Below are 22,032 nucleotides of genomic sequence, written 5' to 3'. Positions count from 1 at the left end.
TCCAGCGTTTAAAGATAAATTTAGGCGTTAAAAAAGTTAAAGGCTGGTAACTACTTAACCGTTAAAGTTTTATAACTAAACGGAAAATAATCGTTATACATACATATGTACATACATAAAATCACGCCTCTTTCCCGGAGGGGTAGGCAGAGACTACCTCTTTCTACTTGCCACGATCTCTGCATACTTCCTTCGCTTCATCCACATTCATAACTCTCTTCATACAAGCTCGGCGGTTTCGGGTACTTGTGACCTGACCCTTTACGGACGTCCTTAATCGTTATAAACGGAAAATAATAAAAACATACTCTGCTAAAATTTCGAAGACATTGCAGATAGGACAGGTGTGACCACATTGTTCAAGTGGGCCCTTTTTAGTTGCACGACCTCGATCAGGCTTAAACTGAAATAACACGATTTCAATAATGTTTATAATATACTCGTAGACGGAAAGCAAAACTAGATTCAACTATTTTATATATATACATATAATCAAGTCTATATCCCTTGGGGGTAGACAGAGCCAACAGTCTTGACAATACTGATAAGTCACGTTTAGCTCTTTGGCTTTATAAAAGAATTGAGATTCATATAGTGACAGGTTGAGAAAAAGAAAAAAAAAATAAGGCTGGCTTTAACTTTCTGACCCAAAATTTTGGCGGAACTGTTAATTTAATGATGATTTATTGTAACATTAAGAAAAGATCATCAAGGTATATTCTTACCACGGAAAAAAGTGCCATGGATAAAATCAGGCAAATTATTGTCAGACATAAAACAGAGCATGTGGAAGTTCCTGAAAACAAACACTAATAATATTATTATATTTATTCGATCAGGGTTTGAACCCAAGACCTTGTGACTTTGGGGTATGCAAGTTTATTCAGATAATGTGATGTGTAGTGATAGACAGACCGAGATGTAAGCAAAAATTTTTGGAGTCATTATAAAAAAAGAAGCTTTGGTGAAAATTCTACATACGAACATATATTCACATCTCTTGTGGGGTAGACAAGGCCAGCAGTCTTGAAAAGATTAAAAGACCACATTCAGCTGTATGGTTTTGATAGAATTGAGATTCAAATGGTGAGAAGTTGCTAGCCCATCGCATAAATGAAATCAAATTACATTACAATAATAAATTCTAAATGAAACATACATACAAACATAATAAAATCACGCCCCTTTCCCGGAGGGGTAGGCAGAGACTACCTCTAAATGAAAATGTATAAAAATTACCAGAATCATTATTGTAGTATGGCATGCTTTTGCGTTCGACTCAATAACACATAAAGGTCTTATTCTACTTGATATTTTGACCCCATTTTATTAAATTTATTATAATTTTTTTATGGAATTTACGTTTTCCTGTCTTATTTCATCCAAATTAACACCAAACGTTATAAGACAAACAGATTTTTTTGGATTTTAGTGACGTTGAAAAGCATTTATTTCATGGACACCTGTATTTTTTAAATTAATCAAAAAACGTGTCTTTACTCTGTGGTTTTTATTTTTAAACCGATGTATCCACAGAGAACTTTGTATAAGATGACGTATCCATAAGCATCTATCGACTTAATTATAAATACTATGTTGCTATCAAATTGTGCACGGTTTTGCGTAATTGTATCAAATATAATTGTCTCTGCCTACCCCTCCGGGAAAGAGGCGTGATTTTATGTATGTATGTGTCAAATATCTTACGAAAACAACTCCATCTCGTTTCCATGGATGTCGTAAAAGGCGACTAAGGGATAGGTTTATAAACTTGGGATTCTTCTTTTAGGCGATGGGCTAGCAACATGTCACAATTTGAATCTCAATGCTATCATTAAGCCAAACAGCTAGACGTGGCCTATGTATGTATGTACCTATATGTATGTTACGAAAATACAATTATTATACATACCGAATTTGAAGATTGTTTACTATTAAATTAGGTTAGGTTTTAGTATGGTCAATTGTAAATGTTACTCATGGTCATGACAAACGCCTATTTCAAATAGCGGTCAAATAAAAAAAAATTAGGAGTAACTATTTTTTTCTAATTGATTTAATTTGAACGAGATGGAAAGACAATCATTACAATATGTTAAAAATATTTACATGATTTGTTAAATTTTTATATCATTTCTTTTCACAGCATCTAACTCCGCACTGTTTTAAAAATTCTTATTTCTTCGAATGTGGACATTTTGGCATGCATATTTTGCCGTCTCTAATGCATTTTGCACAGCTATTATAAATGGCTTCGCTTGAATAAGGATTACCGATTTCTGGATCTTGTGAGTTGGGTGTCCCTTGATTGGATAATTCAGATGCATTTGAATTTGCTTCAATCTTTTGGTTTTCTTGATTTCTGCTTGTTGACGCATTTTCTTCTTTACTTTTATCTGTTAAAATAATAAAGAAGTTTAATTTGGTAAATGTGCCGTGTAGCACCAAAAATAATAATAGGACCACTCCCTTTCGTTCCCATGGATGTTGTAAAAGGCGACTAAGGAATAGGCTTATAAACTTGGGGTTCGTCTGTCAGGCGATGGGCTTGCAACCTGTCACTATATGAATCTTAATTCTCTCATCAATTCAAAAAGCTGAACATGGCTATTCAGTCTTTTCAAGACTCTGTCTACCTCGCAAGGGATATAGACGTTACTTTGTGTATGAATATAGATTTCATAATTAACTTTTAAAATTAAAATTACACACACACATTAAAAAAGAAAATTCCTCAAAGACCACTTTATCCAGTCTCTCTCTTAAAGAGTCTTACAAACCTATGAAAAAGAAATTTTCTTTTACCTTTTGAGTGAATACGAACCATTTTTAACATCTCTGATCTCCTCTTTACTCTTCTCCACGCCAAAAATCCGGCTTTCTGACAAAACAGAGGAATAATCATTAATATAATAGAATTTATTACCTTAGGACACACACAATCACGTTCCTATCCCTTATCTACTTACTGACAGAGCCAAAAGTCCAGCAACGACTGAAATGTTACATTCAACTGTATGGCTAAAAGATGAAATTGGGATTCAAATTGGACAGGTGGCTAGCCCATCGCCTAAAACAACATTTTACGATCCTATTCTAAAGTGCAGAAACTCACGCGAGCTACGGTGACCACTATGGGTATGGGTGGGCTTTCATCATCTCAGTGTAGTCCTGATAGCTTCAGAAGTGTTGCTTAAGAACCTGGAATCTGATTGCCTAAGTCACACAACAGTCATTCGGTATAGATCGACTGTAATCAGACTTTTGCTCTTCAAAGACTAAACCTGACAGCTCACAGAAGTTAAATAATAACACAAACCTTTCGATTTAAGATTAGTCCCATCGCGTGTTATCTTTTTAGCGAAATCTGTTATTTTGGATTTCTTTTTTTGATCAGTTTTTGCATTATCAAACTTTTCTTTGTCAAAAATAATATTTTGATTAGATTCATATGTACTCCCCTCGTAGGTAAACTAAAACAATACAGATAAGGTTTTCGTAGTAACAATTTTGTATATTGATAAGTACCAAAATGAAATTATGATTTTAAACCCAAATCGATAGATGCGTCCTAACGCATAACAAAAACTGTTGTGATTACTAGCTTATTCACATTCCCGAGGAAATTCCAGAATCATCACTTGTTGCCCCCACATACCAAATATTAACCTCCTGTCTAAAAGTTACCATTTCTCATGCCATTGTTTGCCGACATCAGGGCCTATCAACTACTGGGTATCATGAAGGGCAGTCCAACGAATGACCCACTTACGTTGATCGAAAAATGTTCACTCAAAGAATATGATTGGGATATGGATTATTTATCAACTACAACAGATTTTGTATCGATATCTTTGATAGTAAACATTAATACCTCTGCTTGCCTGGTGTACATTGATGATGTATCGTCCACCACCGCATTTGAAATAATATTGTACACACCTGCCACCTTAAACATATTATAAATTTAATGGAAAATGTTACTTTCATTTAACTCGCCTAACCTAGCATTACTGAAAATTCTCATTTCAGCCTTTTCATAAGATTTCCAGACACCAAATTCATTTAAACTAACAAGGTTTTAAATGTGTCTGACCTCCGCAACTCTCAACTTAAAACTCTTACAATGAAAGAAAATATTTTTTTTTATTTTCTTCAACAGATTTGAAGATATTTTTTTCTGCCTGACCTACTCAATACTAGATCGGTTGTGCTCCAACTCCAGAGATGTGCAAGCGAGAAAAAATTAAATTTAAGTATACTTATATCTCATCTTAAAGTATTACCAATTGCACTCTCTGTCTGGTTTCCTACTTCACTCTTCCCATTTCTTTTGGTCTACCGCGTCATTAAAATAAGTCAAATTTATCTATTAAAACATAAAAACAATTATACCACTCTAATTATTTCTGCCATATAAATATTAATGACTTCCATATGTCGTTCATACACGTCTGCTGCTGGCTCGCAGGTTCTGAGAATCAAAACAGGCAATGATTGCTCAAAACGTTTAATTTTAAAAGAAAAACATATGGTTCCTTGTGCATTTAAAAAAAGAATCAAATTGATCGCGGCCAACAAAACTTTTTATGCTTCAATGCGGCAATCTATTATTTATTTTACCTTCATTGCACCAAAACATATATTTAAGTCCTTAAAATACCACAAGTCATTCTCAGCCAGTTGAACATTTAGACCAAACTGAGACAGTAGACAGGGTGGTATATGCTAAAAGCAAGGATAGAAGCGACAACAGACCTTAGAACATTTTCGATGAATGCGCACGGGCAGGCTTCGCAGACACAGTTATTACCAGGAGTCTCATGAGTTTGGACGGAGATGGAGGGCGCTGGTTGGTTCAAGCCACTCATGCCACTGAAACGGCTGTAGCCACTGTGCCGGCAAGACATGGCGCAGTTACCCGTCCAGATCTGTAGGATGGTAGATTCGGCAGAGTTGCACTCGGAATATGAACTAGTCTAAAAAGATCGATAGGAATTGACCAAATTTACGGACAGTAGTTATGTAAAGAGAATTAGGAAATGCAGACAGTGTATGCCATCTGGACTAGTAATAACACTATTCAGTACAGATCTTAAAAAAAAATATTTAGGAATATGTCTAAATATTGTCCCAGCAGTTAAAATTATCCAAATACCTACCAAGGTTACTTTAAGAGTTAAAGTGTACCTAAGTGTAATGACATAATAAGGTTTCTAATTATTAAAATAATGGAAGCCTAACCTCAGATTATGTTCACTACACCTTCAAATACTTACATAATGATACACGAAGAAGCAGATCAGAAATAGGAAAAACAGTAGATCGATCATTGATGAGTAACCCTGAATGCCACCTGCGAAATAACATTGATGAAATATTCATTACTTAACAAATTTTCATGATGATTATTAGACTTTGAGTCAGACACTGTTTCACAAATCAAATCGTAGTTTGAAGCCTTTGAAATTAATAGCATAGATAGTCTTTTAAAAAGAGCATGAGACCATGTAAGTGACGAAACTATACATTGAAAATTCAAGTTTTCACGTTTGTACAATCAATCATCTCAAGAATGCAATCGTTAAGGCATCAGATCCCTAATGGTTTTATTGCTTGTTTAGTAGCCCTGATATGAACAGAAAATCAGTAGTTGATTTGTTGAATATACTTACATTGTTTAATACTTTGTTTCACGTCTCTATAATTTTAAATGTATTTTCATTATTATGTTTTGATATGTTTGTGATTACATTTTCACGACATTTATAGACTCTGTCAAGTATAGAGCTTGAAAACGAAACTTCAGTTCAATAAATTGTCAAATAACGTCACAGAATCAGAGAATAATATAGATACTGCACTCTCTTCGTAAGCAAAGGCATAAAATACATGAAATATCTTGAGAATGGTAGATTCTCCATCTTATCTTTTAACCTGTAGCGGGAGCGATGATTCGGCTCGACCGCCACCAAAGCGAAGATCTTCCGCCAGGCTAGGTGTTATGCCTGGGGAACCGCGGCTCTGACGATGTTGAGTCAGAGTTTGTATATATTGCTCCAATTCGTGAAATCTTTGCTTGCGCGATTTAAGTTTTTCGCTGTTTATGACTGATAGCGTCGCGTGATTTTATTTCTATTTTTGTGACTTGTGGCATATAGATTTCGCCACAAGCCATCTAATATGTTTAATTGTTACAGAAACTGAGGGCCTCAGTAGCGGCTGCGAAGCCTCTGGTATGCGAGAAGAGATCGCTCGGGACTACGCTGCTCTCCAGTCACGACTACGAAGAGAATTCTCTGATAGGCGCGGGAAATACAATTGTAAGTATTTTATTTAGACGGCCTCTGTGGCGCAGCAGTAGTTGTCTGTGACACCGGAGTGCCCGGGTTCGAATCCCGGCCAGGGCATGATGAGAAATGAAATATTAGTATTTATTATAAAAATATAGTATCGTTGAATTTGTATCTCGTAACACAAGTTTCGAACTTACTTTGAGGCTTACTGCATCTGTGTAATTTGTCCCGTACATATTTATTTATTATCATCATCATCCACCTGAATTTTGTTTGTGTTGAAATTTCATTTGAATCTAGCGAAAGAGGCATCATGCACCTAATTTTTGGTCCAGTAACGTCCTCCCTGCGTCAGAGTTCAGAGATTGCCTTTGATCCAGAAATTTCATTAAATAAATTATATTTGGTGCCCGTGTGGACAAGCGGATGCTTGTTGCTCAAAATCTTATTGTTTGATCTCAGCGGTCGACAGCAAAGTACGAAGTGGACCAGAGCGGATCTATTTATAAAGTGCTAGGACTGTACATTAAAATATAATAAAAATCGTTTTTATTTTATAGCTTCCCGTCCAGTGGCTACAGAAGAGCAGCTTTCAGCGGACTTTCGGAAAAAGCTCGCGGAATGGCAGCTTCGAAAAGGCGTTCATCAGAAACAACCTCCACCTGTTCCAGCGAGACAGGATCTAAGCGAGGATTTCCTGAAAAAATGGGGTAATTCAATGCATAATGTATTGCCGTGTGATTCCCGGCACCAAAAGAAAAAAAAATAGGACCTCTCTATCTCATTCCCATGGATGTCGTAAAAGGTGATTAAGGGATAGGCTTATAAACTTGGAATTCTTCTTTTACGCGACGGGCTAGCAACCTTAGAGATTTAAATGTTATACAAACTATTGATAATTCTGTGATTGATGTTAAGTGACCATGAAATACCTCCTACCTATAAGTTATTCCAACTTTTTTTCAGACAAATGGAACAGTATGAAAGAAACAAATTCTGTGCCGGCGTGGGAAGAAGAAGCTAAACCTGATGAAGTTCTAGTGCAGACGTCTACAGGCCTCTTTAAATTCCAAGGTTTGTAAAGTTCTTGCAATATTATCAACAAATGACTATTGTAGAAATATATACAATTCAACAGTTGCTTGGCTTAAATTACAAGACAAAGAAATGTTGTTTTGTTTAAAGTTTTTTTGGCAAATAGAAGATAAATTATGGTTCTACATGAATTCCGATATTGGTTCTTGTTATTTATTACAACGTCAACATTTTATTGTCTACTAATAAATTTAATAACATTTGTCAGTGGATGCTTCCATCATTACCAGCCAAATGTTGATCACATTTGTAGCGTCCAAAACCAAAATGTTTTTTAGTGACAGGATGATTTGTCTATCTATATAGCTATGCATTTATATTAATCACCCTGACATTTTAATTTATTTCTAGGAATCTCCCGCTCATTCACTCGAAAACTCCACGAATGGGAGAAGTCTCGAGGCATAGCACCAGAAGCGTCTACCTCCGCTTTACTCCGAGCTGCGCGTGCGCGGAACAAAGCACCACCTGCACCACTCACGCGCACACAATCCGACGGTAGTGTGGCGCCATCTGCTGCAGGGTCTGGTCGTCTACATGCTTCCAGTTTGAGTGTCAATGACGTGGATGACTTCGATTCGGAGTACGAGGGGGAGCATTCTGTAAGTTTATGTATTCTTTTGTCTTCTACCCTTTAACATTTTAACATAACAACAACAATCGTATGGAACTGCAAGTTGCGTAATCGCATGTTAAAAGTACTTATCTAAATTTGTTTTACATACATACATATAATCACGTCTATATCCCTTGCGGGGTAGACAGAGCCAACAGTCTTGAAAATACTGATAGGCCACATTCAGCTGTTTGGCTAACTGATAGAATTGAGATTCATATAAAGTGACAGGTTGGTAATTTGTTTACGTCTACACTTTTTCTTAATTTTTTCAGGTACCATGAAATTTAGAATCAGCAAATAACATCACTGGTAATTTTTGAATTATTCTTATTACAGTTGGACGGTGCTGACGAATGCGATGGTGAACACATCCGCGGGGCAGTACTAGTTGAAGTAGAAGCTGAAGAAGTCTGCACCGCTGCTCCTCTTGTAGCCGTGTCCCCACGTCATACGCCACAGAAACCAATATACACATATGGACAAGCTGAAGCGAGATTACTATGTGAAACCAGTTCAGCTGTCACTGGGACAGCTGTGCTGCAACCTAATGCTGCTGGTGAGATAACATTTGTTAATGTAATAAATTTCATAGCGTAAGGTTAATTAGAGTATTTCGGTTATGTATATTCAGGAAAATACAATGAATTTGCAAGAATTAAGGTGTTTTATTTAACATACATTTAGTTCATATCATACACTTCTCATTTCACTTTAATTTCTACAGGTGTTTCAGATAGTCGAGGCGCCAAATCAAAAGGAATCTCTGGATCTAAATCTAAATCTACCCATGATCAGGTAAATGGAAAACAAGTGAGTTAACCAAAATATTAATTTAAAAAAAGTCTAATAATTGATAAATAAAAAATACCGTTGTTTTTTAGACAAAAGAATCAGACAAAAGTGTCAGGAGAAAAATTAATAGACAACCAAGTATAGAAGAAGATGCAATGTTTATAAGAAAAACTATTGAAGAAATAGAAAGAGGTTCATCTTCACGTTTCATTAGCGAGGAACCTGTAACGGATTCTGAGAAATGTGAACGGCGACCAAGCTTAAACGATATTGATAAGCCGTCAACTAGCAAAGGAAATATGGGAAGTAAAGGTAGTTTGAAAGGGTCAAAACATAGCATACTTAAAGACAAGGATAGTCTTGAAGACCTAAAAGAAGATAAGCGTAAAGAAACAGGTAATGGCAAGAAGAAAAATAAATCAAGAGCGAGACTAGAAAGAGAACAATCAAAGCCGTCTGAAAGTGATACTGAGCATGACGTAGATACTGTTACTGTCGAAATTCCTAGAAGAAGAAAAAGACCAAGACGTGCTTCAGAAAGACCACGGACACCACCGACTGCTCGTTTTCATACTGATTCTGAAGAAGAGGTAAAATCTCTATTTTAAATTTGTAATAAATGTAAGACGTGTTCAAATGTTTGTAATTTCTCTAATGACATGAACAAAACTCTTTATTCATGTCATCAGAGATTAAATAACTCTTTCAAATTTCAGGTCTTTGTTTTGAAGCTGAAAGCGCCAGAACGACGAGACAGATCACCAGAAGTAATAGTAAAGACTACAAGAAAAATATTTTCCCCAGTTGTTAGAAGCGGAGAATCGGTACCTCGAGCTGTCATACCTTTAGATGTTGAAGAGTTAGCTGATGTTAGACCGGCAATGGATCATAATCACCGTAATAGTGAATCTAAAAATAAGAACAATAATGAAAAGAAACATACTAAGAAAGAGAAAGAAACACGATCTAAGAGTTCTGGTGATCTTCGAGATGAAGAACAGCGACCGAGGAGTCGACCGCCTTTACCTGCATCACCGTCTTCGCAAAGAAAACCACAGTGTAAAGAAACTGCTCCGTCCATACGTATCATGATTCAAAGGTACAACAAGAAGATAAACGAAGAAGGTAATTTTAAAATCATTGAAAATTATTGTTTAAAAAAAATCTAAGCCATTTCTTTAAGCTCGATTAGGGAGTGACCAGTGAGATGGCAATTGACAGAAGTAATTGGAAAAAACTAACATACTGTGCCGAGCCCGCGTAGAAAGTGGGAAAAGGTAACGACGACGAAGAAGTTTCAGTAGAAAATTTTGATAGTATTCGGGCTTAATCACAATTACCTATAAAACATAACTTTACACAAAGTCATAAATAATTATTAGGCGATGAGGTAGCAACTTTTCAATAAGTATTTGAATTTCAATTCTATCATTAAACGAAACGTGGCCGTTCTGTCAAAGAGAGATTTTTATGTATGATATTTTTCCTATCACTATTTGAATCTCAATTCTATCATTATGCCAAATAGCTGAACGTGGCCATTCAGTCTTTTCAAGTCTGTTGGCTCTGTCTACCCCGCAAGGGATATAGACGTGACCTGATGTTGTACGTACATTAAACATCTTCTGCAGGCAACACATCTGGAGCCAGCAGCGGAGCATCATCCCCCGCTTGGCGCTCGCCCGCGGCCGAGAGGAGACGACCTCCCGACATGCCAGTTGGGGTTAACATTAGGTAAAGTACGTTAATCAATAACATTATTCATTTAGTGTAGTAATTTTAAATTTTTGTACTGTATCTGTCATGAACAGTTAAGTTATGAAAGCCTTTATCAAATCTTTGTAAGTCATGAAAGCATGAAACCACGGCGAAAGGTCAGGTCGAAAGTATCTTACATCAGCGAGCTTGCATGAAGCAAGTAATTAATGTGGATGAAGCGAAAGAAGTCTTCATCTGGTAATTATATATATTCATAAATATATTATCAAACATGAAAATGTAATGAGCAATATTAGTATGTCGTTATGAGGACCTCTTTAAACGTCTTTGATACTTTTGTTGTTTTCTACTTAAGGGATGCTGTACTGTATGAAAACTCTTTCTAAATTCCTTAAAATTAACAATACAGGTATAAAATAGTATCGTCCTTCTCAATATATATACTATAATAGAATAGATTTATTTTCAAAATTGGATACAAGGTATCACTTATTGAAGTCACATAACTTAAATCTAATTATATGTACTACGGCTTCCAAAGCACATGTGTAGAAGTTCAAGAAATAAAAGTAAAATATGAGTAATGGTTAAACTGATTATTTTTACGGTTCCAGAAATAACCCATTCCTTGAGGGAGAGGTCCAGAAGTCGGCGAGCGCATGCCAGCTTTCCAGGCGGGACCAGACATCAGCCGAGAAACATCTCACACCAACACCCTCACAGGTTCAGGAGGGAGTCCTGAAATCCCACAGCGCTAATGCTTTGCATCCTGAACAAAATGTGGGTAATAATCATCCGGACCTCAGTGAGACAAATAAACTTCACATTGTTGGAAAAAATCATCATTGGTGAAAGTTTTAAGTAAATTGGTTCAGTACTTTCAGAGATAAGCGTGATCAAACATAAAAACAGACAGACAAAAAAAAATTGCTTACTATTATTCGTTTTAAGTGTCCCTCTATCCATTTCAGTAAATGTACAGACAAAATATTTATACTGTTTTATTATATTTATAGATTTTTGTAGATTCAAATACGAACTCGAAATTAACGCGGCGAAGTCGCGGGCAACAGCTAGTAACTGTAATAAAAATAATTATGGTGCGAATCAAAAAGATGTGTCTGAACAATATAAGAACAGCTTAGAATTGTGTTTATTTTTTGGAAACTTGAAATCATTTACGCCAATAGTAGATAGATTTGTTGTTGAATTTTAAAACAATTTTTCATCACATGAGTAAAATGTGTAATTTATCTCATACTCTCAAAATGTTGTACAAACCGTAAACATTAATTTCAGAAAACCAAATCACCTAAACTTCAACACAGAAAAGTCGAAGGCAGCCAAGAAACAATCAGATGTACGGCTAGCACCGACACCATAGTCCCTGATTTGACGAAAAATCTACCAGAAACCCACCAACCTCAGACCGTTATAAGACAAATGTCAGAAATGGTGCCTGCCTCGGGATTTATGTCTGAAATTCCTGGTCTTCTTGAAAGGTCTTTATCAGCGGTGGATGCACCTTCTACTTTGGACGCCGAAACAGTGGCTAGACTATCAGAGAGAGCTGCAAAGATTCGGGCGGCAAGAGAAAGGTTTTTGGCATCACCGGTGCCGATTAGAAGAGAAGGCACAAGTTCTGCCAGTGATTTGAGACCTGGCGATAGGTAAATAAAAATTCAAAATTCAAAATTTTTATTCATTACTATAGGATACTTCATATCGCTTAATAATTGTCAAAACATACGTTTTCGGTTTAACAACATTGGTTGACGTCAAATTAATTACTTAAAACTAAGTTTACTGCCGCTTCCAAGGCGTCAGTGCAGAAGAAGAGGTAACAAACTGCACTGTAGCATTTTCTTCAACAACGTCAACTTCAAATAATTATGTCTATTCATGCATTTTAAGTGATATAGATGTTTGACTATTGTCTGTAGTTTTTGGTGAATGGTCTGTAAATGATAAATAAGATTATTTTTTCAATATTCCCAATAACACATACATACATATGGTCACGACTTTATCCCTTGCGGGGTAGACAGAACCAACAGTCTTGAGAAGACTGATAGGCCACGCTCAGCTGTTTGGCTTTATGATAGAATTGAGATTCAAGTAGTGACAGGTTGCTAGCCGATCACCTAAAATAGAATCCCAAGTTTGTAAGCCTATCCCTTAGTCGCCTTTTACGACATCCTTGGGAACGAGATGGAGTGGTCCTATTCTCTTTTTTTATTAGTGCCGGGAACCACACGGCTCAAAATAAGATATGTACAAGATATACTATAGGTACCATTAATATAATACTATTTCACATGTCATGTTGACGGCTGGCTGCGCCACAGCGCAGCGGTAGTGCGCTTGTCTGTGACACCGGAGGTCCCGGGTTCGAATCCCGGCCAGGGCATGATGAGAAACGAACTTTCTCTAATTGGCCTGGGTCTTGGATGTTTATCTATATAAGTATTTATTATAAAGTATAGTATTGTAAAGTTAGTATCTCGTAACACAAGTTTCGAACTTACTTCGAGGCTAACTCAATCAGTGTAATTTGTCAGATCCAGTCGCATCAGCTGTGGTAGCGACATAACGGAGTCGCAGAGCGGTCAGGAACCAACCCTGGGTCGCAGCGCTTCCACTGGTATGGTGAATGTGGACAGAGATGCTTGGCAGAGGGTCACTGATGGTGTGTAGTATCTACTCTACTATTTTCTGTTTATATACATACATACATACATATGAACACGTATTTATCCCTTATATCTCCTTTTTTCTGTTTATATATTTTTTGGTAATTGTTCAAGTATTTTAGTTGTGTGGCGTTGTGGTTCCCGGCACCAATACAAAAAAGAATAGGACCACTCCGTCTCTTTCCCATGGATGTCGTAAAAGGCGACTAAGGGATAGGCTTACAAACATGGGATTCTTTTTTAGGCGATGCGCTAGCAACCTGTCACTATTTGAATCTCAATTCTATCATTAAGCCAAATAGCTGAACGTGGTCATTCAGTCTTTTCAATACTGTTGGCTCTGGGATATAGACGTGGCCATATGTATGTATGTATGTTATTTCATATTTTGCAGGTGGTCGCCGCGAAGGTCGTTCCAGGTCCCGCTTCAGCCTAGCCAGACTCGCCGCGAAGCTGCCGGGGAAACTACGGAAGAAAGACGAGGGAGCAGTGTCCAGGTTATGCCGGCAGAGCCTGCTGGTGCAATTGAGGAACAAACAGTAGAAATAAATTTATTTATCATTTTATATCCTCTTTTATTATTGCTAGCCCATCGTCTATATGAAGAATTCCAAGTTTATATGCGTTACCCTTAATCGCCTTTTTCGATATCCATGTGGTAATGATATGGAGTGGTCCTATTCTGAAGTGCCGAGAAGCACAGGGCATTGGTTTGATTTTTTATTTCAGGTTATAACATTCTCCCGCCATAATAATCCCATTCAATTTTCCCATGAACTTCACTAATAGATTAATCATTTTTCGGCTCAAAGCACAGACTTATGTAATTATCCGTAAAATTTGTAAAATAAAACACGAGAGTTCATTTTCAAATTTAATATCATTCGATCATGACAATACCGTACATATCAACTCATTGTCCACATTCAATATTTTTGGTAACAATAATTACCATATCAAAAGGGAGCCTGGAACTAATTCTTAATAACTTTATTATCAAAACACTAGTCCAGTATTAGTAATAAGACTCAAAAGAACACTTACAAACAACATTAATGGGTAATTTTGTTGAGGTAGATTCAATTAATTTTATATATAAACTAAATTGTGGGGGCACGATTGATTTTGGAAATTTCGAATCAAATCTTATGGAATATGAATCATGAATCTTATGGAAAGTTTCCAATTTCTTATATAATCGATGCAGTTGTTAAATAATTTTTAATTTAAAAAAAAAACTCAAAATATTTATTCCAAAATTATTAAAAAGATTTTTTCAAGACAATAATAATACATTTCAGTTATTGGTGTCTTAATTTTAAAATTTAAACATCAATCAATTGTGTTGGGTGAGTTTGGTACAAATTTAAAAAATGGTACTATTCCTTGTGTATTAACACAAATACACAATTTTTTTCGATAATTACTTTTTTTTAAAGAACATTTCATAAATCAACATGTCCCCACAAAACTCTCAAACGGTGACTTACTATAAACGCCGCCAAACTGACATAAATCAACATATGTACTTATAATCAATTTTTCACGAAACAGGCGTTTTAAAATTTATTCGCAATCAAATTTTTAAAAAATTATAGAATTTTACAGATTTCTCACAACATTTCGTAAAAGTGTCAAATTATGCCAATTTTGCGGACAATCACTACACAAATATTTCATTTATGGTTGTGGCTATATAGTTAACCTTACATTCGAAGTTGAGCCACCAAACTGGTCGTTAAATTTTTATATTAATTTACACAACAACTTCAAAACTTACCTACTCTTGCTATTGGATCTATGCAACGATCATTTGTTATTTTTTTTTTTTACATACGGACAAAATCAAACAATTAATCAAATTATAGCTTTATGTTTTAAAACTTATTATTTCAATTTTCAGAGGTCAACTTGGTCCCCTGGTTAATTTTTATTATTTTTTTACAAAAATATATTCCAATCACATTTCACGTGTTTATCAATTTTCACGAAATGGCTAAAATAAATTATATATATAAAAAAAATCTATTCAAACAACCGTCACAACGAACCAATAGCCCAACCTTTCTCGCACTAAAGTATAAAGTGAACAACAAATAAAATTTGAAAGCAATGTTAAGCAAATCCGGGTAAAAACCTCAGCAGGAATAACTATATATTATTTGGACGCATTATACTAAGTACGTGCTAGGTAATTCATCACACAAACCTGGATCTTACGAACGTAAAAAATTTAATCACATTTAATTTTTTTTAAAAAGAAAGAATAACATGCGATTTTGTCACAAGTTTTTTTAAGTAAGATAAAACTTTAAGCAAGAAATCCAATTCGAAAAACAATTGTCACTTGTTTTAACAAAATAGGTAAACGGTACAAATTGTCACATTAACATTTATTTTCATCTCGCTCACCTACATGATTAAAAAAAAAAGAAAACAAAATTTAAATCATGTGTTTAAGAGCAGAAAATTAAAATCCAGAGTAAAAACACCATAGACAAAGAAAGACAACATATATATAAATAACATTGCTTTACGGTTGAATCGCTTTTAATTAAAATAAATATTTACATAAAATCTGTTTGGTTTTTATGTGTATACTATTGCAGCCTATCATGGAATGTCAACGACTATGGAAAAAAATAAATAATGGAATGGGTTACCCGTTATAAACTGTTGAAAACGTTATGAGTACCGATCATAGGCCAGGGAAGTGAATGCGGAATCTATTTTTTTTTATTTATGATTGATTTATTATTGTAATTATTAATAATATATAATAGTTCTTGGTAATAAATTCGTTTACTGTGAAGTCGTTTAAATTGGTGCAATGAGTCCAAACTTATTAAACATTACAATTTTATAAGAAAATATAATATTTTTTTGTTGTTCCCGACCTATGAATGTACATATGTAGAACCAACAAAATTATTCATATTAAAAAATGTAAGAAATTATTCATATTACAAAACGTACAAAATTATATATATTACAAAACGAACAATATTATTCATATTACAAAGTGTATAAAATAACTGTATTACTTAAAGGTAAATGCACTGAATTTTAGTAACAAATGTAAGAATTCACAAATTGTTACTCGACTGCGGCGATGAAAAAGGAAGTTCTTGAATTTGATTTTAAGTAACTTTTCAAAGTTCAGATTTACCTTTTATTGAATGATTATTATAATATTTAAATCAAAAGAGTAGGTAGGTACTTTATTTCAATTTTATTTTATATTAATTTAATACAACCAGTTTCACGCTGTCGAACTAAATTTTATTTTTTTCACCTTTAATTCGATTTAAAAAATTTGTATAACACTGCGAAATTAAATACAAAATTATGAGAGGCACAATATCAGGCTTTTTATTTTATTAATTATTTTCACTCCTAGGACGGACATGCCAATTGTAAAATAGTCTTAAAAATCCGATGTAAAATTTAAATCGTTGCTATTTCCGCATTAGAGTAATACTTGTTTAAAAAAAAACTGATTTACTGACTATACTGAGTTCTTGCACATAAATAAATAAAAAGTCCACTTATATTGTAATTCATAGATATTGAAAAAAAAATAATTCATTTTATTCTTAAACGGATCATTATGCCTCTTCTACAGGTTGTATATAAATATAAAATAATAATTCATCGCAATGTTTGAAAAGGCTATGGACTTCTAAATTAAATTAAAGTGATAGGATAGTAATACTTATTTACCACTACAAAAAACTACATTGTTTAACTATTTGTAACTGCGATAATAAAATCATGAAAACGCTAATTAATCATTTAAAAATACATGTATGGATGTATGTACAGTACGCTACTGAATAAATATAAAGGTACCTACGTTATAAATAAGTTAGGTAAACATTGTACATTTCTTCAGGTATCAGTTATTGCGATGACGTTCAACATTTTGGTTTATCAAGATCTGGCTAGAAATATATAAATTAAAATCAGCTACTTTATAATTAAAATCTTAATAATAAGGAACAAATATATCACCCCCCACACTGTTATTTAGTAAAAGTTCTAGCCACTAGTTAATTGCAATTATTGGAGCATTATTTGCGACTTTATACATATATTTCTAGTCAGAATTCACAAGGTACAAATGAGAAAAAAAAAAACAACAATATTTTCGTTAAAAATTCATCTGATACAATAATAAAATTGATAAAATAAATATCAACACAACCACGAGTGAACTGTGAAATTGTATTTAAAGGTTTTTATTTAATTAAAACAACTTATATTTAATTTCCAACTAACATTCATTTATATCTATGGTATTTTGAACATTATTACATTTGTATTTTACTATTGTAATCAACATCTCAAATATTTTTCACTGTGATACTAAAATATTTATATTTCCAATTCCAAACGCCTGAATAAAAATCATTTAAATATCGGTTAGATTTTGTTACTAAAATATTAGAAATAAAAACTGAGGAATCGAATATAAAAGGTAAGGTATTTATATTGTAAAGACATATATATATTTAATAATACAATTCTACCTTGGCTAAAATCTGTCGTTTACTGTAAAAAAAAAGACAACAGCGAAATTCTTGCCCGCAAAGCAATACTGTAAGAAGCAATTCTATGAAAGGTTTCTGATCCGCCAGCTTTTCACTTCGAGCCATTTGTTCTGCGTAGACCCTGTCAAAACCTAGCGTCAAAGATAAAATTCTAGATTTTTCAAATACCTAAATCTACGCCTAAGTCTAATTAACTTAGTGTAATTGAAGTTTCAGGTACTTAGTCGGCGTGAATTTATTTAATTTTAAATTTAACTGAGTTAATATTTTATGTATATAATATTTACAGGTACATGAATCGTTTTAAAAAGTCAAGTCGATAGCGTTAAATGAAACAAATATTTTTAATTTTATTAAAATTCATAATTAATAAGACAGATATTTGCGTTGTTTTAATGATTGTACTTATTTAATAAGAACAGAATATGTAATAAAATTTAAATATCAATACAGTTTTAGTTCGTACAAATAAACAAAATTAAAAGTTTTAAATATTGACTTTTTAAAACAAATCTCTGTTTGGGAACTTAATTACATTAATTGTACCTAGGTGCAATTACTCAATTGTAACTCAAATAAATAATTAAATGAATACATATACTATATGCCTTGTAATAATATTTACTTTATCAGATCCAGCCAGAATTCAGATTTACCCGATTCTAAACATGTCTACACGTTAAGCAAAACAACACAAAAAATAAGACAAATAAAAAAAAATATGTGAACAATAATAATATATCTAATCTATTAAATGCAGCAAAAAAAAAGTTATAAAAAATATCGGTCTCAAATGTCCGAGAGGTAGTTTCAATGTCAGTGGTTTTGACGTTTATCATTAAAAAAAAAAACAGGGAATATCAATAATGCTTATGTGTCCTAAGAATAAATAAATAAAAAATGTTACTAACTAGCCAGTAAGTGCCGTCATTAGCGGGTCTATCTAACCACAGGTCGATGGGCAAAATTACAGAAACTTAATTGTCTCAACATTAAAATTTTTAACATCTAAAAGAAACTTACAACGAAGAAAATGAGGTAGATATAAATTGTGATATGGAATAATGTTATGAACTACGAGCAATTAGGAGACTAATATCGCAGAATTGGCGCCCATGTATTCATGAAATAAGTATATATAATTAGGTATAATTTAAAATAATGATGGTAAGATAAATTATAAACAAAAAAATTTTTATGTGTTATTAAAATAATTTGAAGATTTGACCTATAAACTAGCCAGAAATTTCTTCTTAATAAGGGCGCAGCTTCTACGTAAATAATTGTTTTAATTACACGAAGGCTGTAAACCAAACTCTCAACATAAAACAGGGTGTCCACAGATAACTATAGTAAATTTATTCTTTAACGTTAACTTGCATTATAAACATTTCTTGTTGTATAATATCAGTAGTTCGTTGTTATAAATTATTTTTATATATTTTTCATCATTTTTACAAATTACTTTTTAAACTATCTACTTTTCTCTTAGGTTTTTAAGTATCTAGAAAAAATCAACTTTGTGTTATGTTTAAAATGTTAAAAGTAGCTGCTTAACTATAACAGGAATATATATTTTTAAAAACTGTGCGTCATAATTAAAAGATAAGGTACATACAATTAAGTGTGATTGGATATAAAGATATATATACAAGTCTGGAATGTAATTGTGAAGGTAACAGATAGCTTCTGAGGCTTTGTCTAAGAACTGTCTATTAAAAAAAATGACAATTAAATAATTTACAACATCAATAAATACATTTCACGCAAGTGAATGGGTGATTGGATTTCATTTTGGTCTATATTTTGTACGATTATGTTGCACTAATGGTGTAATTGTTTTGTTTTGTTTTTTTTTTGTATTTATATTTCTGAATGTGTACTTTTCGGAGGCACTGATTCAATGTTAACACACATACACACACGCACAGACAGGGTTACCAGATAAAACTGTGTTTTATGTGAAATTAAAGAAATAAATAAAATTGATAATTAATTCAAAGAGTTTATTAATATATGCCTAATTTAAGGCATATATTAATAAACTACCTATAAGTATTCTAAGCTATTGGTGTTGATTTTAAGAAAATGATGTTATTTTTGACTCTTATCATGACAACTATATATGTACTTATATTATATTACTTTGTAATTAAAAGTGCAGCGATAAATTATCAGACTTTAAAAATAGACAACTGGTAACCCTATCATTATTTTTGAGGTTATATTTCTCGCGCCTTTTCTACGTTATTGTCTTGCCGCTTATTTCTCAGGCCGTTTCAAAGAATAACGCTATTTACACGTGCTATGTTCAAAACGAACGATATAAAATGACTATTTACATTACATTACAACAATCTGTACGGGATTCTGGGTCCGTGTATCGCAAGTGGCCCGGGCGAGAATAACTTCACAGTTCGTTGGTATTTTCGACCTGATTTCACTTAAATTATGTACCTACCCGTAGTTATACGAAAATCAGCCTTTCGTTTAAAATAAAGTCTATATTAGGAACAAAACGCGCAGCTATCCTCGCTCGGTATTGAAGCCTCATTGTCTAACAACTTTAAGTGTTCAGCTTATTTAGTCGTACCTATATCTCCGCTAACAACAAACTATGTAAACTGTACAAAATCTCATTCTCAAATACAGTGATACAAATGTATGTATTTTTGCACTTAACGTAACCTCTGTTGGATCATATATTTGTAGCACTGCACTTAAACTATCGACACCCGAATTGACGCTCCTGACGCCGAATAAGAGGCCGCCTACCCCTAAATGTAGTACTTAAAAAAAATGTCGATATAAAATCTCAACCGTTGGGTTGTAGCGTGGGTTGAATTTTGCTGTTGTCCAAATGAAAATCCGCACTTCGGGTAAGTTCAGAATTCATGTTATCATCTGGTAGTTTGTTGAAGGAGTTATTGGTACTTAGGTCATGCGAGGATCTGGACAGGTCGTATTCGGGTCTTCGCGAGGTGTCTAGAAGGTTGTAGGTGGTGCAAGTGGAATTGTCAGCGTCGATGACTGTCTCCATGGTGGTGTCTTGGTCATCGTTGCGGGATAAGTCGAAGGCGTCGAGGTAAAGGCGGCCTTTCCTCATCTTGCCGTTAGGTGTTTTGGATTGCTGCGGTCATAAAGATAAATGGCATTTGAAGGACTAGAAACTATTGAATTCAAAGTTATAATGTATAACACATACATACATATGATCACGTCTTTATCCCTTACGGGGTGGACAGAGCCAACAGTCTTGAAAAGACTGATAGGCCACGTTCAGCTGTTTGGCTTAATGATAGAATTGAGATTCAAATAGTGACGGGTTGCTAGCCCATCGCCTAAAAGGAGAATCCCAAGTTTATAAGCCTATCCCTTAGTCGCCTTTTACGACATCCATGGGAACGAGATGGAGTGGTCCTATTCTTTTTTTGTACATACATGTATAACACCTTCCATTTTATCCTGATACGTAAATCAGTGAGAGTATATAGTTCTCCTGCAAAGGTTGCGGATGACAGATGGGAGTCGCTTCGTGTAAAAACCTGACCTCGCCCAATCCCGGGTCATGATCGTAAATCCGCACCCCGGGCTCCTCCAGAAAGGTGAGGATGTAGCCGGGACTAAATCCAGGAGTTGGAAGAAGTTTTCATACATACATACATACATATGGTCACGTCTATATCCCTTTCGGGGTAGACAGAGCCAACAGTCTTGAAAAGACTGAATGGCCACGTTCAGCTATTTGCAGGTTGCTAACCCATCGCCTAAAAAAGAATCCCAAGTTTGTAAGCCTATCCCTTAGTCGCCTTTTACGACATCCATAGGAAAGAGATGGAGTGGTCCTATTCTTTTTTGTTTTGATGCCGGAAACCACACGGCACTGCCGGGAACCACACGGCACAGTTTTCATCGTTCACTCATCTTTGCGTGTTCTCAATTTCAATGCCACAAGGCTTGTGGGCCGCTGCATTCTCATCATTGGACTGCTAAGTAATATAAATGTACATACACACCTACATATAATCACGTCCATATCCCTTGCGGGGTAGACAGAGCCAACAGTCTTAAAAAGACTGATAGGCCACGTTCAGCTGTTTGGCTTAATGATAGAATTGAGATTCAAATAGTGACAGGTTGCTAGCCCATCGCCTAAAAGAAGAATCCCAAGTATATAATCCTATTAAAATCTCAATTCCATTATTAAGCCATACAGCTTAACGTGGCGTTTCTGTCTTTTCAAGACTGTTAGCTCTGCCTATCCC

At 34.3% G+C, this 22,032-nt stretch overlaps 2 protein-coding genes across 2 annotated transcripts in view; one reads left to right on the top strand and one right to left on the bottom strand.

Annotated features, from left to right (window-relative positions):
• LOC106134785 (uncharacterized) overlaps window positions 1-13,757 on the top strand; it is a 41,309-nt gene extending 27,552 nt beyond the window's left edge. The window contains exons 7-19 of the mRNA XM_060946346.1: window positions 6,201-6,323; window positions 6,857-7,006; window positions 7,263-7,370; window positions 7,743-7,993; window positions 8,347-8,566; window positions 8,735-8,805; window positions 8,892-9,392; window positions 9,519-9,927; window positions 10,434-10,536; window positions 11,136-11,301; window positions 11,821-12,191; window positions 13,083-13,210; window positions 13,609-13,757. Coding sequence (XP_060802329.1) covers window positions 6,201-6,323; window positions 6,857-7,006; window positions 7,263-7,370; window positions 7,743-7,993; window positions 8,347-8,566; window positions 8,735-8,805; window positions 8,892-9,392; window positions 9,519-9,927; window positions 10,434-10,536; window positions 11,136-11,301; window positions 11,821-12,191; window positions 13,083-13,210; window positions 13,609-13,757 — 2,750 coding nt within the window. The remainder of the gene's footprint in view (window positions 1-6,200; window positions 6,324-6,856; window positions 7,007-7,262; window positions 7,371-7,742; window positions 7,994-8,346; window positions 8,567-8,734; window positions 8,806-8,891; window positions 9,393-9,518; window positions 9,928-10,433; window positions 10,537-11,135; window positions 11,302-11,820; window positions 12,192-13,082; window positions 13,211-13,608) is intronic.
• Window positions 13,758-16,108: 2,351 nt separating this feature from the next.
• The window catches only part of LOC106134820 (protogenin), a 98,480-nt gene continuing 92,556 nt past the window's right edge, over window positions 16,109-22,032 (bottom strand). Inside the window, exon 21 of the mRNA XM_013334961.2 lies at window positions 16,109-20,897. Within this exon, the coding sequence (XP_013190415.2) occupies window positions 20,583-20,897 (315 nt within the window). The 3' untranslated portion in view covers window positions 16,109-20,582. The remainder of the gene's footprint in view (window positions 20,898-22,032) is intronic.

Source organism: Amyelois transitella, chromosome 10, assembly GCF_032362555.1.
Source record: "Amyelois transitella isolate CPQ chromosome 10, ilAmyTran1.1, whole genome shotgun sequence".
NCBI lineage: Eukaryota > Metazoa > Arthropoda > Insecta > Lepidoptera > Pyralidae > Amyelois > Amyelois transitella.
This window is presented reverse-complemented; position numbering and strand designations above follow the sequence as displayed.